General features: G+C 40.5%; 1 protein-coding gene across 5 annotated transcripts in view; it reads left to right on the plus strand.

Moving 5' to 3' along the window:
• Positions 1-37: 37 nt before the first annotated feature.
• The window catches only part of slc24a2 (solute carrier family 24 member 2), a 65,042-nt gene continuing 49,711 nt past the window's right edge, over positions 38-15,368 (plus strand). For all 5 annotated transcript variants that reach the window (XM_015030986.1, XM_015030989.1, XM_015030991.1 and 2 more), the window contains exons 1-2: positions 38-167; positions 2,408-3,464. In XM_015030986.1, coding sequence (XP_014886472.1) covers positions 2,562-3,464 — 903 coding nt within the window. In that variant the 5' untranslated portion in view covers positions 38-167; positions 2,408-2,561. The remainder of the gene's footprint in view (positions 168-2,407; positions 3,465-15,368) is intronic.

Here is a 15,368-nt window from a genome sequence, read left to right on the forward strand (position 1 = left end):
GTTGTGTTTTTTCCGAGGCCCCCCCCTTTCTTCGCGCGGGGGGTCCCATTTTTTTTTTTTTTTTTTTTTTTTTTGGCTCAATGAGAGCAAGAGGGCACCGGAGAGGATTTCCTAATCTCAACGTGCAGCCGAGCCGTGCGCCTGTTTTTCTCTCGCCTGTGTCAAAGGTAAGGCATGACTCTGGGTGCGCGTCATGCGCCTCGCCAGAAACAGGGGACACGGATAATGTTGGGCTCTTTATGTTGAGGTGGGGAGGGGGGCAAGGGGGGTTGGTGGAAAGGATGGTTAGTGGTTTAAGCGGAAAGGGCGAAACTCAAGGGCAGACAGGGAGTGGAGAGTGGGGAGGGAAAAAGAAAGAGTTCAGCTGTGAAGGCAGCAAGCGTCTCTTAAGAAGTCAAACAGTGCGGACAGGACGCATGTGTGCCGGTTGTTTATCCTCCTTTACCTGCGAAGCGTCACATTATTGTGCTGTGTTTTTTTTTTTGTGTGTGTTTTTTACAGACTGCAATCAAGTCATGTCTGTGAACCGCGGGCGTCGTATTTCATTGTGTATGTTTTCCTGGTAAAAGCAGCAAATATGACCCTTTTGCTCTTAAATTGTTGGGTGATCCCTTCATTCAGTCATGATCATGCTGATGCATGATAAGTTTCACTCTTTGCACCGTATGCAGTTATTTTGCCGACTCGTAAATGTGAATCCCGGCTGATTTTGAAGAGCAATCTATCAGTTGGGCTTCCGAATGAGGATGCTCATGGTCGTCCTGTGGTTAAACGATATCAATTCTTGTTTAGTTTTGTTATAATATCCCTGTACTTTGGTTGTCTTAACTCTTTTTTTAAAGCTTTGTCTTACAGAACAATAATCATATGCATTAAATAAACTCAGTTATTGTTTGCAAGAGTTTCAGTTCAGTGTTGTCCCCGGGGATAATATTTCAGGTAGTTGCTCAAATCAGTCTACTTTTTCTGTCTCCTTCTACATTTAGATTTGTACTATAAAGCTCAGCTTTTATGTTTTTTTTTCAGCTTCTTTGCTTTGTTTTTTTTTTCCTGCTTTACTCATAACTCCTCTATGTCTGTCTGATTTCCAGCTGTTTCAGCAGACACTCTTTATCCTATTTTAGTCCAGAAAAATGCATTTTAAATGTCCTGTTCAAATGGAAGCTAAACATATTAACGGAAAGAACTTTTCAGCTACGTTTAGATGTTAATTTATTGCATATGATTGTTGTTCTGTCTGGCTTAGACATCAGTAGAGGTATTTATACTGATCAGGCATTGCATTATGGTGAGCGCTGGCACCCTAAGTAGTCTACGGCTATGCAACAAACTGCAATGCACTGTGAATATGGAAACTTCTCTATCAGATCCAACAATAACTGATCTAGCAAGCTGAGTTACAGTCGCTTGTCTGTTGGTTTAGACCACACATGCTTTAAAGAACCTCGGTTGTCCGTGACCCTCTCAGCGGTTCAGCCTGGTGTTTTCCTCTGATCCACTTTTGAGAGTTACTGACTCCTGAAGACTGGTAACAATTCACAAAAGATGCAGTACTGAAGACAGTCTGACCAGATTTTTGCATGTGTATGAAAAAAAAAATCATAACTTTCTGTGATAAAGTCAAGCTAAAATATGTGTTCGATCAGTGACAATAACCAACGTTTTTCTTTCTTTTTTCAAAATACTGGAAATCATTTTTTTTTATCGTTTTCCTCAAATTTAGAAGTTTACATACGCTACGACTGCTATGTCTTTAAGCCTTTTGGGAAAGCCCAAACTGTGACGTCATAGCTCCATAAGCTTCTGATCGGTACGTTGGGCACATCCGTAGATACGTTTTAAGGCAACAACCTGAAACGTAATCCTTACATCCCATCTTGGAAAAATAAAAAATAAATCAGGAAGGTAATTTTGAACCTACCGAAGGTGTCACGTTTGTTCAGTGAATTAAATTCAAGCATTATCAACATCCAATCAATGTAGTTTTTAGCAAGTAGAGACATTTTGTTTCCTAGAAATACATTGTCAGGAGTAGGTCAACATTTCAGCAAACCTTTGTGAGAACTCTATAGAATGATACAGACATGAAACTTGTTTCTACTATTTAGAAATGAGTGCATCAAATACAGAGGACATTTGTGTAAACTTCTCAATTTGAAGAAATTCTGACTTCAACTGTATTCCCAACACGTGCAATAATTGAAATATAAGTGGTCTAATTTCCTGTATATGCCATTGGTCATGATGTTGGACCTGAATTAAGGCAATCTTGTAACTTTTCTGTCATATTTCCTCTTTGTTTAGACAGAGGCCAAGAATATCTTTTCAACTGAATTTGGCTTGGCGTGTTGACTTTCCTCCTCATCAAGTGGTGTAATTCTTCTTCTATTCTTTCAATGCTATCTAGTGAAGGCTGATATGATGACATCCCTTGGAAAACTGGATCCCGGACAGCGCTGACAACCTTCTTATCTTATTTGAATCTGAGGGAAATACAATGTTTAACTCCCCAAAGTTCCTAACCACCTGTTAAGAGCGAGGACACTGAGAGCTGCACCGTCATGGCTTCAGATCAGCCCAGCGTGGACTGTTCGGAGAAGAGATTTGCAGAAGCCGCTGGCTGCAAGCAGCTGGGACGGAAATATTTGCGGAAAAAGCTCCGGCCTGTTCGGGTTTTGGGGTTGGTCTTCAGCCTGGTGGCTTTAAGTGCCGTCTCCGTCAGTGCCTTGAGCAGGAGATCAGATGGGCTCAGCGAGCCATCGCTCCCTCAGGTGGATCTTCAGCAGTCAGCCCCACACAGGACCCTCCTTTCCACTCCACACCAGGGGGACCCAAATGTGTTCGTTGACATGCCCATAGCCATGAAGTCCACAGCAGATGACAATGAGACGCAGGGGGAGTACCCACAGGACCTTTTTAGCCTGGAGGAGAGGCGACAAGGAGCAGTGGTCCTCCATATGTTTGGCATGATCTACATGTTCATTGCCTTAGCCATCGTGTGCGACGAGTTTTTTGTTCCAGCGCTGACGGTAATCACAGAGAAGCTCTCCATCTCAGATGACGTGGCAGGTGCCACTTTCATGGCGGCCGGCGGTTCGGCCCCGGAGCTCTTCACCTCCATCATCGGAGTCTTCATCTCTCACAGCAACGTGGGCATAGGCACCATTGTAGGCTCGGCCGTCTTCAACATCCTGTTCGTCATCGGGATGTGCGCCATCTTCTCCAAGGAGATCCTCAACCTGACGTGGTGGCCGCTCTTCCGCGACGTGTCTTTCTACATCCTGGATCTGATCATGCTCATCATCTTCTTCTTGGATAACATCATCACCATCTGGGAAAGTCTCACACTGCTCTCCGCCTACGCTGCCTATGTGATCTTCATGAAGTTCAACAGCACGGTGGAGGGCTTCGTCAAGGGTTGCATGCACAAGAACCAAGTGGTGGAAGTAGAGGTACAACCCAAGGTGAGTTGAAAATACAGTTTTTATTTAAAAAGCTTCATGTTTTTTAAATGAAGCTTTATGTTTTTTTTTTTTGTACCTTTGTAGTTTGCTGACATGGCATGTTTCCTACTGAGCTTACAACATACAATCGAATTAAGCTCCATTTCAGATTTATACATTTTTATGACTATTCATCTTCATTATTGGCGAAAATACTAAATTATAAATTGAAATAAACTGATGCGTAATGTTGAGCTACAAAATTACGGCAACGTGTAAGTATGCGACGAGTGTACCAACTGGCAAACTGACCCCTTTAAACATTTTATGTACCTAGTCTGTCACAGGCTTTCGCTAAATAAATAACACAGTCGGCCGTTTAGAAGATCTGAGCGCATCTCTCAGATCTCCTCTGCCAGATCAGGCAGTGTGTATGAGCCACTGAAAAACACGTCCGTTGCTCATATCACTTCCCTCATTACTTTTGAAACACCAGAAAGTCGAGAAAGGAGTGTTGTCACCAGCTGAACAGGCCATTTCACATCAGTGATTGCCTCTACACTGCTGTGAAGAGCTGACAAACAGCGTTCCGCTGCGAGATTAATAAAACGCGGCAAAATGTGTAATTCTGGGTTAAGCTCTACACTTTATGTCTCAGTCTGACAAACAAATCCCTTAGAAAATCTGAGGGCTGACTTTAACCCCATCAGTTTAAGATTTTCCTCAAAGCTCGTTTGTCGAGGTCAGTCTTATTGTCTGAGATTTTTCCCTTTATTTTAAAATTGACTCCTGCTCTGCGTTTCACTCCTTGCTTGATGAAAAAGAAGGTCAGGAAAATCTTGACGCTATCGGCCAGAAATAGCATCGTTCTGTTACTTCAGCTGACACAGACCTCCTCAATGACACTCGAGGGCAAAAGACACCGCAGCGCAATTTGATACTGGTGCGGAGATTATCCTCACGGATTTTCCTTTGTGACAAGAGATGGAAATTAAATTTTCAGAAAGTTGTATTTCAGAACTGTCATTAAATTGGGATTTATTCTAAGTACATGACAGATTGTTTCGTTTATATATATATATATATATATATATATATAAAAACAGCAGGTTACACAATGTTTGAAAAACCCTCTGGAGGAAGCCAATAGCACCATAAGGTGCACAGCCCTGTCAGTTTTACCTTTATGCCCTGTTATTTTGATTTGAAATACAAAGAAAGAGAGAGAGAGAGAGAGAGAGAGAGAGAGACTGTTAGAGATGACCTTGAAATGCAATACATGCTGGGACTTTTTGCAAAGGAAGCATCCGAGGACTACTCTTAAATCACTAGCACTTTATATTGTTTAATAAACACATGACCTTAAGTTTCGGCATTGCTTATTTGACTTAAAAGTACATAACTGAATTCAAAACAAGAGTTTATATTTTTCATTTAATCAGATATAGACTATAATTAACCTCTTTAAACATATTGTCCTTGCTTCGAAGGTCAATTAAACCACAGTGACACAAATATTATTAGAAAACAATTTAAGCACTGGTTTTTAATCAAGCTTTGACACTTTGGGGGCACAAGTGTTATTTTGAGAATTCATTGATAATAGCTGATGTAAGTTTGTTTCTGGGTGTGCAAATTTGTACCACGGTGATTGAGTGGGACAAGACAGTAAGGACAAAGATGTGTTAGAGTATTAAAAGACAAATTCCAACAAAAGCCTGAAGGATTCCTTCTTCTGAACCAGAGTTATGCTTTTAGGTATTTCAGATTACTTTAAATTCACTCTTAATTAATTGTTCTTGGCATGTTTTAGTCTCCTGATTATGTATTCAATCCATCTGTTGTTTTAGGCCCGACTGATTATCCAACATAGACCCTAGTGATTTTAGTGTAAAATATTAAAATAGTTTGAATTTGTAGTGGACTGTCTTTAACTCCCCAAAAGTCAGAAATGACACTGACCTCCCTGTTTCTTCCTATTATTGATCAACGTGGGCGTCAGTGTTTCCTGGGTTGTTCTTAAACGTTCTACCTAATCACGCTTCATCTGAGGCTGACAGTTTGGGTCCGACAATTGGACCTCAGACAGAACTGGCTTTTTCAGGAAAACGGTGTTCCCAAACACTTATTAGCACTTGTTTTGAAATGTTTTTTTTTTTTCTAATTATCCTCACCCTATTCCTTTTGAAGGTTTGCCATCGATGCTTAAGATTTCGCCAGCAAACCAAACATTTTAAATAAATTTAAGAAGACATGTTGAATAGCTAGAATTTTGTCAGAAGATTTTGATGAATACAAAAGCATTTGTTTGAGGTTAAAATTGTTGGTGTTTGTTCATATTGGAACCTGTGGTTATAATTTTACCCTATGTGGATTAGAAACAATCCACTATAAATCTAAATGTTCCTTTTAAAACATATTGCAAATGTATTTCACTCACAAACAATGATTAAACGTCCAACATTAATAATAATAATAATAATAATAATAATAAAAAAGAACGTGATGGTCATTGTGAGTGTATGTAAAGCTCTCCCTGAAACTGTGATTAAATTATAAAGTACATCGTTGTCTGAGGTTTTATAATGCATCATGATAATTGTATTCTGTCTGCGACTGGTGAGGCTATTGCCGAGTCTGTAGGTTTCCCTCTTGGTAATTGCCAAATGTATTCTTAGCATATGTACCATTTTAAAAAATTATCCAGTCATACACTTGGACAGCAGTGGGATGTTTTGCAGTCGTAAGTCATTAGCTGGGTTTTGTACTGCGCGACTGCCGCCTTTAATCTCATTACATAACGACTTGTGCTGCTTACTCTTCTAACATGCAGTTTTTGATGTGTAAAAATTCTCTCTTTTCCTTGTCAGACTGAAAAAGATCAAATTGTTTCCAGTTTGTCTTTTACAAAATGAGACCCTGGTTTCCAGGTAAACTGTTAGACTTTAAAAGTGACGTTGCTTCTCTCTCTTTTTTACCGAAAGACTGATGCATGACGTTCAGTAAAGGACTTACAGACCCGTCATCATGTTTGAGTAACCTGCAGCAGCAGCAGCTGTAACATTCAGGCTATTGTTTTGCCTCATCAAAAGACATCAACAAAATTCCAGTTAATACTTCTACATGCTTCATAACACCATGCATCTAGACCAAGTATCAACAACAAACTGCATATGGATTGTTTCACACTCTCTCCATTAGCTGCAAAAATAAACTTGCAGTGTAGTGCAATCCATAGCAACCAGTCAATGACTCAGTCAGATGGAGGTGGAAAATGAACTGTGCTTTCACTACTGTTTTTATTGCAAAGGTCAAAAGAAAGGAAACCCGAGCAAATGTTATTTGCTTACATTTCTTCATATTTTCCATTTTATTTCTTTGTTCATTTTCATCATATTGTGGCTATTTAGCAGCCAATTGCTGATCTGTTGTAGATATTACACATGCAAGTCCTTTAGGACGAAATCTAAAAAGCAATTTAAAAAGCTAATATAAATAGAGGCATTAAGATAGAAAATACACCAAAGAACCGATAAAAATTAAAAATGTTTTAATCAGAGAAATAAAATCAAATAAAATCAAATAAAATGAATTGAAATTTAATTTAAGCAGAGCTTGGAAACAGGAGCTTCCAAAAGCATCTGAAGAAAGATTTATTAAGACAACCTGATAATTTTAGGAGTCTAGCAGGGCTTCGTGATTTATTTAGAACAATAACTTAGAAGTACCATTTATAGTATTTGTGCAAAATATTTATTTAGCGATTTTACCTGCAACAGTTTAAATAAAACAACTGAGCAAACTAATAACGTCTAAAGTGTTAAAAATGTGGAGATGTTTTAGCTGTTCAGTATTCGTGGATTCACCTGTATGTGAATTTTTCTGTGGAGTGCAACTCCAAATTATTTCTGGAAAATTTACCAATTTAGAGGGGTTTTGGTTGAGCAAAGTAGATTTTTAGAAAGAAAATATAGCTGTGAAGCTGAAACCTATTTGCAAAGCTATTTCACACGCTATTGTGTAGCATTTGAAAGGAGACAATCCAGGATTGCCATTTGTTTTTCTTGCTGCTGATTGGCTGTACCCCCCAAAAATGGAGCTGGGGAAGATTGCGGATGTTAGCTTGTGCTATAGTGCTTGAAATGTTGCTGTGCAGTGCAGCTGATAAGCTATAACTGCAACAGTTATGGATTTTGTAAACCTTGAAATACATCAAGACTTCATTGAGACTATAATTCGTTTGCTTGGATAGTCTTGTTCATTCTCTTAGTCACACAAGTCAGTCAAAACGCGCACATCCTTTTTGTCCCATCTGCAGATGGTTGTAGGTCAGGGAGGGTTTCAGTGTACCGTCTCCTGCTTCTTAATTGTTGCACGTTCTGTCACAGTTAAGCTCCTTACATTGCTCGGGTGGTCCGTGATGTAACCGGACAGAATCCAATCGTTTCCGCATCATCTCTGAACTCAAAGGACTTAGTCTATCATTTCTGCACTGGAGTGTAAAAGGAGGCCAGCTATTGCATGAACACATGCCTCAGTCAGTCATTCCTAAAGGTTCTCAATGCACAGACCTCTCAAGGTCACAGCAGAAATACAGACTCAATGTGGAACCTCGAACACCGACGATTGCAGCACGAGCCAAGAATATGTGTGGCCAGTTAGAGGTTTCTGTTTTCCACCATTTAGATCAGGACCAATTTCTGATTATAAAATCTACTGCTGCCTTTTTCCAATGTAAAACGGTATTTTTCTGAAGCTTCGTCGAGGCTTCATTCCTTAGTAGTTTGTGCATGCTATACCTCCCCATCTGCACCCCTTGGACCTCCTCTCCCCCCACCCTCTCCATGGCTATCCCAGGCTTATCTTGTTATTTTGTGGCCTCTCTCATATTTTCTCAGGTCATAAGCACAAACTTCAATATACTTTTACTGGGATTTTCTGAAAAAGATCAAGGCTTCAGAGATTTGCTAGAGAACATTAGTGAACAAACAGCATCATGAAGACCAACACTGCAGACTGGTCTGACCTTTTCGAAAAATGGCTAAAAGAAATAAACCGCTGAAACAAAGATACAAGATGTCTTGTTTGTTATAAAGCTAATAAAGAGCCCACACAAAATGCTGTGTTCAGCAGGACCATGTTCACTGTGAAACATAGTTGCGACAGCATCACGCCGTGGGGATGCGGTACTTCCACAGGGACAACGAAGCGCTTAAGGGTTAATGGGAATATGGATGAAGATAAATACAGGAATATCTTGGAAGAAAACCTGAGAACAAGAGAGAGATTCATCTTCCAGTAGTTACACAACCACAATGAAATAGTATAATTTAAAAAAGTGAATGTGTTGGGGTGGCCCAGTCAAAGTCCAGACCCAAATTTATTTGCGAACCAATGGCAAGACTTGAAAATAGTTTTCTTTCTTTACAGACGCTCTCCACCCAGTGTCTCGGAGCTTGAGTGTGGCAGCGACTTGATAAATTTTGAAGTTCAAGGGCGATGAATAATTCTTCACGGCACCACATTAACATTTTAGGCACTATAAAAAAGATGCCTGCTGAAAATGAATAGTTTCTGGATGCTGAAGTCCGTGGAAGAAAGTGAAGCCTGCCTGCTGTCAGTGTTGGGATAGATAAGCCGGCGCACACAGAGGCAGATGTTGGTTCTGCCGAGATGGAAGGTGCAACCTCTGATGCATTACCAAGCTATAAATAGCATTACAGAGGCAAGATCTTCCATCAGGATGTGCTTTAAAGATTAGTTACAAAGCGGGTCCTGCGCAGACAGGAGGGAGACTGTCTATGTTTCCTTCCCGGAGGATTTTGTCCAGTTGGGAGCTGGTGTTGGGCGTATCGACGACGCTTCACGTTCACCGCCTAAAGTCAGACGTTCACGCTTCCGTTTGCGTCTTTCTTCATTTTTTTTTTTTTTTTGTCCACTGTAAGAAAAATAAGTAACAGCACTATGACAGCGCGCTGCATGAGCTCCATTTTTAGCTCTTTATCGTGGTCGTGTGAGTCATGTTCAGGGGATTATTGTCCATTATGGTGGATGACTGGCTAATTTTCAATGAAGTCCAGATGGGCTCTGCTAGCTTCATGGAAAACACAAGCTACATCTGTTTTTATGGCCTTTTGGGGAGATTGAATGGATGATAAAAGCACTTGTCAAGCTAATTTCCTCTAAGCTGCTGAAATACTCACATTTAATTACATAAAGAGGGATTTTTGTAAACATAAAAAAATAAACGGAATATTTCAACAACCTCCATTTCTTTTACAAGTATGCATGAGGGAGAGCGATTAAACTATTAAAAATACTATTTTTGTGTTTTTTTTTTTGTAGTACATGCAATTGTCCTTCAGTGGGCTGAATGGATTTTCACAGAAGGTTTCATTCCTTAGAAAAGAAAGTTGTAGACATGACCTTGGTCTAAATTAAAGGCTAAAAATGTGACGGCAACAAAAGCGCTCTACTGTGAGCACAGAAGGGCAGTTTGACATATTGAATGGCTTACTATTAATTGAATGTTTTTATTTGTTGAGAAGCATCCGATCTGAAAAGGCTTAGGCGCCGTTTGTCGTTATGCTCAGATTTAATTTGTCTCTAGAAACATTTTTGATTTGAACGCTATAGGTTGAACCCAAAAGACAAAACTAGGACCACAGTAGTACCTCTTAATGCTGTGATCTGACCTAGAAGTCATCATTCTTTCTGTCTCTACAACCATTAACTCAGAATTTACATTTGTAATTTTTTTTTGTGTCAGTAATTATATAATCTTGTGAACAGACACTAAAACAAACATTAAGTAGCGCCACCTCAGATCCCGTCTCCGTGGAGGGAAAAACGGCTGCAAGAATCCACATTAAACCAGACATGTCAAACAACCACCTCTGCATTAACACAGATCATTACCGCAGCGCCAGCTGTTTATTACAAAGCCCTTACTGTTTAATTGCTGCCTGGATGGATTTTGAAGGGCATCTGTTGACATTTATATTTATGGATTTCACTGCAAAACCAAGGTTCACCGTTTCTGTGTTGGAACATTTTATGATTAAGCTACGTGAACAAAACTACTGGATCAAGTGTTACCAGATTTCCAGTTAAAAGAATGTATGGAAAAAGTGGTATTAATGGCATAAAGCAACTGAGGAGGAAACTCCTCAACAAATAATCAACACTGTCTAATATCGAACTCTGTGCACAGAAATTAAAATGGATCTTGGCAGACAGCTACTGTCCTACCTGGTTGAAATGTTATGTTTCTGGAAGATGGAATATGACAAGCTAGTGAAGTCTATGGGACAGGGCGCTTTCATAAGTGCTATAAATATTTATAGGCTGACGGATCTGAATGCATGTGCTAATGAGATATTTAAGTTTTTATTTTAATCCCAAGGAGAATGGATGCCAACAGGAATCTGAACAATGTGCAGAACTTCACAGGTTCCAAAAACTGTTTTATTTTATTACACTCAACAGAACCAGATTCATGCAGTTTAAAAAATTAAATACATAAAAAAATCGACTTTGTGGCTGTGATCTCACCATGGAAACCAGCAATACAAGTTTAATCATCCGCTCCAGCTGTGGCTCCTCATGTAAACGCAACAGTGAAGAGATTTCATTTTTCCTTTTTTTTGTTTTTTTGTTTTTTGCTATGTTGTTGGACAGTTAATATTGCAAACGATGGAGTAAAGCCTTGGACACCTCAGCCAGGCGTACACATATTATGTGAACTGAGATTCCATAGTTTCATTGTTCTGATTTCCTACATTTCTCTGGACAAATTTCTTCATTTCCCACAATTTCAGCCAATGCATCAGCAATTGAGGAGGAAGAGATAATTTTACCTATTAACTATGAAAACTCAAAAGAAAAGACAAAGCCATTAAACCAGACCAGGGACGAAGAACTTCCCCTACTCCTGGCTTTGCTACAGTTGACATCAAGGCAAATTAGACCAAAAGTATGACTTAATTCATCCCAAGACTCTCCAAAGTGATTGGTGACACAACTGATGTGCTCTGAGCGACCAGTCGCCAGGACTTGAATAATGACTGCCACTCTCTGTGACGAACAGACAGGTGACTCGGCGACGCACACAAAACGCTGTTTCGGTACCGTTTCCCACTGAGCAGTTCACCGCACAACACAGAGTACGCATATGCTGCCGTAAATATTGATCTGTGGCAGTAATGACTCTTTCTAGGATGTGGATGCCGATTAATACAGAGACACTGGGCCAAAATATGCGTAAGTAGATCATAAAAAGAGAAAATAGCAGAGTGAGCAATACTCGGTAAGTCAGTCAGATCGTCCTCTGGCAGACTATAAGCCCATAGTAGCGTAACAACAGGGACAGCTAAGGATAACTTGGGTCACACTATCAGCTTTATAGCCGAGCCTGGTCTTGAAAGTAGACGGACTCTCTTTCTCGTGATCAAACACAGTGAAAGTTTCCCCGTAAACTGCTGTGGGATTATTGTATTAAGGTCAGATGAGAAGTCTATGAAGACAATCCTGGGGTAGCCGCCCCCCCCCCCCCCCCCTCAAGTGGGATGAGACTGTGTAGAGTGTGTTTGATAATGTCATCAGTGGACCAGTAGACAAAACATATAAACTGAAGTGTGTTCAGTGGAAGCACAAGAATTGGTTTAACACATCCCCAGGTTGGTTTCTCAAAGCATCTATGAAAACAGAGGGATGACTTTGATGTTCATTTTTGGCATGGGAGTTTAGATAACACAATGCTAATGAAATATAGCTTAAATGTGTTTTTCATGTGACAGTTTTTTTTTTTTAATAAATACTAAGTCTTTGCATCGAGATGGTCAGGATTTGCAATAGTGCCAAAGCATCGGGAGCAGACTTCGCATCCTGAATGTATTTAAGCTCTAAGCCACACCAGCAAAACCCTTCCTTATATCCGAGCCTCACCCTGTCAGCATAGGACATGGCCCATTTATTTTATTTGATAAAAGAAGGTCTCTGCGTAGATGCGAACACAACAGTTTTGACTTTTCTGCTGCTCATTGCTCTCCAGTCTCCTTCGACTGAACATCTGCCAAAAGTAAACCGGATCGATCGAAGCATCTTAGGCCCAAGCGGTCTTCCCGTAACCTCCACTACTCTCCCTCCCTTTCCTTTCTGGTCAATTTCTCCACTTGCAGTGACAGTTTGAAAACACCTCTTTGACCGTTTTAGGGTTAGGGTAGATGGGGTCTACTGAAGCAAATCCAATGCCGGGAACCGCCTTTTCCTACACTTATGAGTGTGTTTTTTTTTCATATAGGTAGTCATAAGCAACAAATTCGGAACAAAAAACAAAAACAGACTTAGGGAAAAGTTTCCAGCTGCTGCAGTTCTTAGTTTTTCAAATGAATTCTGCAAGTATTTTTGCAGCACCATGGACAGCACCTCTCTGGTCTTTAGCTTGCTTTGAACATGAGTCGGGCCGTTGTTGCAGCTCTTTTCATGTTCAATCAGTCCTTCACCTTTTAAGACTTTTTAACTTGTTTCCATTGAAACGTGTCTTAGAGTTCAACTGCAGACCATGCTTCTTCTTTGTCCAGGAGTTTCCAAAATCAACGATGAGTTAAATTTTTCTTTCAATTCCTATCGTTCTGACCTATACAAAAGGTTAATCATGATAAAGTGAAAGTCTGTTTTCAGAAAGTAAATGTAAACATTTTAACAAAATGAGTGCATCAACATTGAGACCGACTGCCGTTACTCTCAAAATCGAGCGTCTTCACTGATCACTCTGAAGAGCCTTCTCCAGCTTTACTGGAGCCGACCTGCGGTAAATTTAATGGATTGCAATGGAATACAGTTGACAGTGCATATTAGAATGAAAGCCAAGAAATGAAGTGAATTGAGCTGTTTGAAGATCTACAAGACTGTATTGTGGCAAAAAAAGACCAAAAAAATCTGCAGCATTAAAAGGAGCTTGAAAACACCAGGAGAGTTTGAGACCTGGCCTAGAAAGTGTGGGCTGAGTACATTGGACCCCCACATATTTGCGGTTTAGTGATTTTTTGGATTTGACCGTTTGTTGAATGTTTTTTTGGGGGAAAAGGAGGCAGAAAACCCTGTTGGGTCAAGCTTGTTGAATGGAGATACCCAAGAAGACTGGAGGTCAAATTCCGCCCAGTGTGATCCCACAGATGATTGGGCCATTGGTGTGAATGCTGTATGCAAGTAACAATGACGATTTTTCTGAAAATCAGTTTTTGCCTTGACCTGAGTAAAGATCACCCTTGAATCTGTTGTGGAATAAATCTGTTAACTTTATAGAATGTAGACAAATTTAAAGTATGAAGAAATATTACTGTGATCACTGCAGCTCGGGCTTTTAAGGCAATTTTTTATCGAACATTAATTTCTACACGGTTGAGTCTCTTAAATAAGCTAGTTTTAGTAAACAGTGAGAGAACTGGTTTCATTCGTTGGCTTTTTCGGGGTCAGTGTTTTTAGAACCACGAAGGTGAACAGCATGCAAGTCCTCAGCTTTAGTAATGCAGGCCTAAGCAGATAAGTTGTGCTCATGTGAAATTAGAGAGTCTGAAGGTGAAACGTCGATGCTTGCAGGAAACTGAAAGCCTCATTGATCAGAGGCTATTTTGGAAAGTGGAGTTGAATTAGGATAATGTAACGGCACTGTAAAAACATCACGTGAAGGACGTCGAGATCCCTGTCTCCCAGAGCAACACGCCCAGGCTTGGCTTGGCCACGACGGAAAACGTGCATATGGCCAGACTTGGCCGATGACTGGTGGGTCTGACAGGCTTAAGCCGCTTCCTCTGAGGAGGAGGGAGTGGGGGGGGGGGGGTTGACCCTCGTCGTCATCGTCGGCCTCTCTAATCTGCAGCAGCTGAACGTTACATCAGCCGCCAGAGTTGCACTTCACGTAATACCCGTAATTTGTGAAATTCGGGGTAATGATGTCTGCGCCAGTCAAAGTGCTGGCGCGCGCAGATCTCTCCGACGCAGACAGTCCTGACTGACACCAGGCAGACCAGTGATAGGAATGTTAAATCAACTCCAAGAGACATCAACTCTTAGAATCAAAGTGAGTGCAACCAAGTCTCCAGCGAGGCCTCTGTCAATCGGCCTCTCTTTCATGTTTTGCACCCGGGGATAGTTCACTCGTTATGTCGATCGGAGTTGCAGGAGGCTTCCATCAGCTCAAAACCCTTTCTCCTCCCAAGCCCGCCAAGGTGACCTGGAAAGGGCTCCATCAGCGTATTATTGTCTGTATTAAATGACCACAGGCAAAGTGAAATGCAGGCAGTGAGCTTCCTCTGCGTACTTGCAGCTCCAGGTCCTCTATGTACATCTTCTTGTTGCCCAGAAGCCTGAAGATTAGAGATGAGTTGTAATAATAAACCTGCTATAACTTTAATCAGGCTTAACAGTATTAAAATAAGGATGCTGCCCCATTCAGCATGGTCACCAATGCATTTCCAAGGTAATTTAATGCATTAATAAAGAAGTCAGATTTTTACACACTTTGGTATAAATATATCAGGATGAAAATTACTGAAGGCTTCCTTAGTTAATGTGTGAGGAGTAACCGTAGCTGTGCCAGATATTTCCATGATTTTCAGTGTGTCCCCACTAAATCCTGAACGTTTATAACTCTAATCTCAAAATATTAGAGTTAGTCTTGTACCAAAAGGTGCATTTGATTGCTGCACAAAAAAACGGCTGTAGCTAATAGATAAAATGGTGACAGTTTTCTGATAAATCCAATACTGCATGACTTCATTGACCTGCAAAAGTGACACAGCATTTTTTTTTTTTTACACTCTTAATCCCTTCAAATTGTGAGGCTGATTGGCTGAGTACAGGGAAGCATGTGTCCTGGAAAGGATCGCCTTGTGGGAAATCAGCCTGATGGCAGCTCCTGTAATT

Source organism: Poecilia latipinna, unplaced genomic scaffold (genome assembly GCF_001443285.1).
Source record: "Poecilia latipinna isolate Pla-1442-1.1 unplaced genomic scaffold, P_latipinna-1.0 Scaffold197, whole genome shotgun sequence".
In the NCBI taxonomy this organism is placed as follows: Eukaryota; Metazoa; Chordata; class Actinopteri; order Cyprinodontiformes; family Poeciliidae; genus Poecilia; species Poecilia latipinna.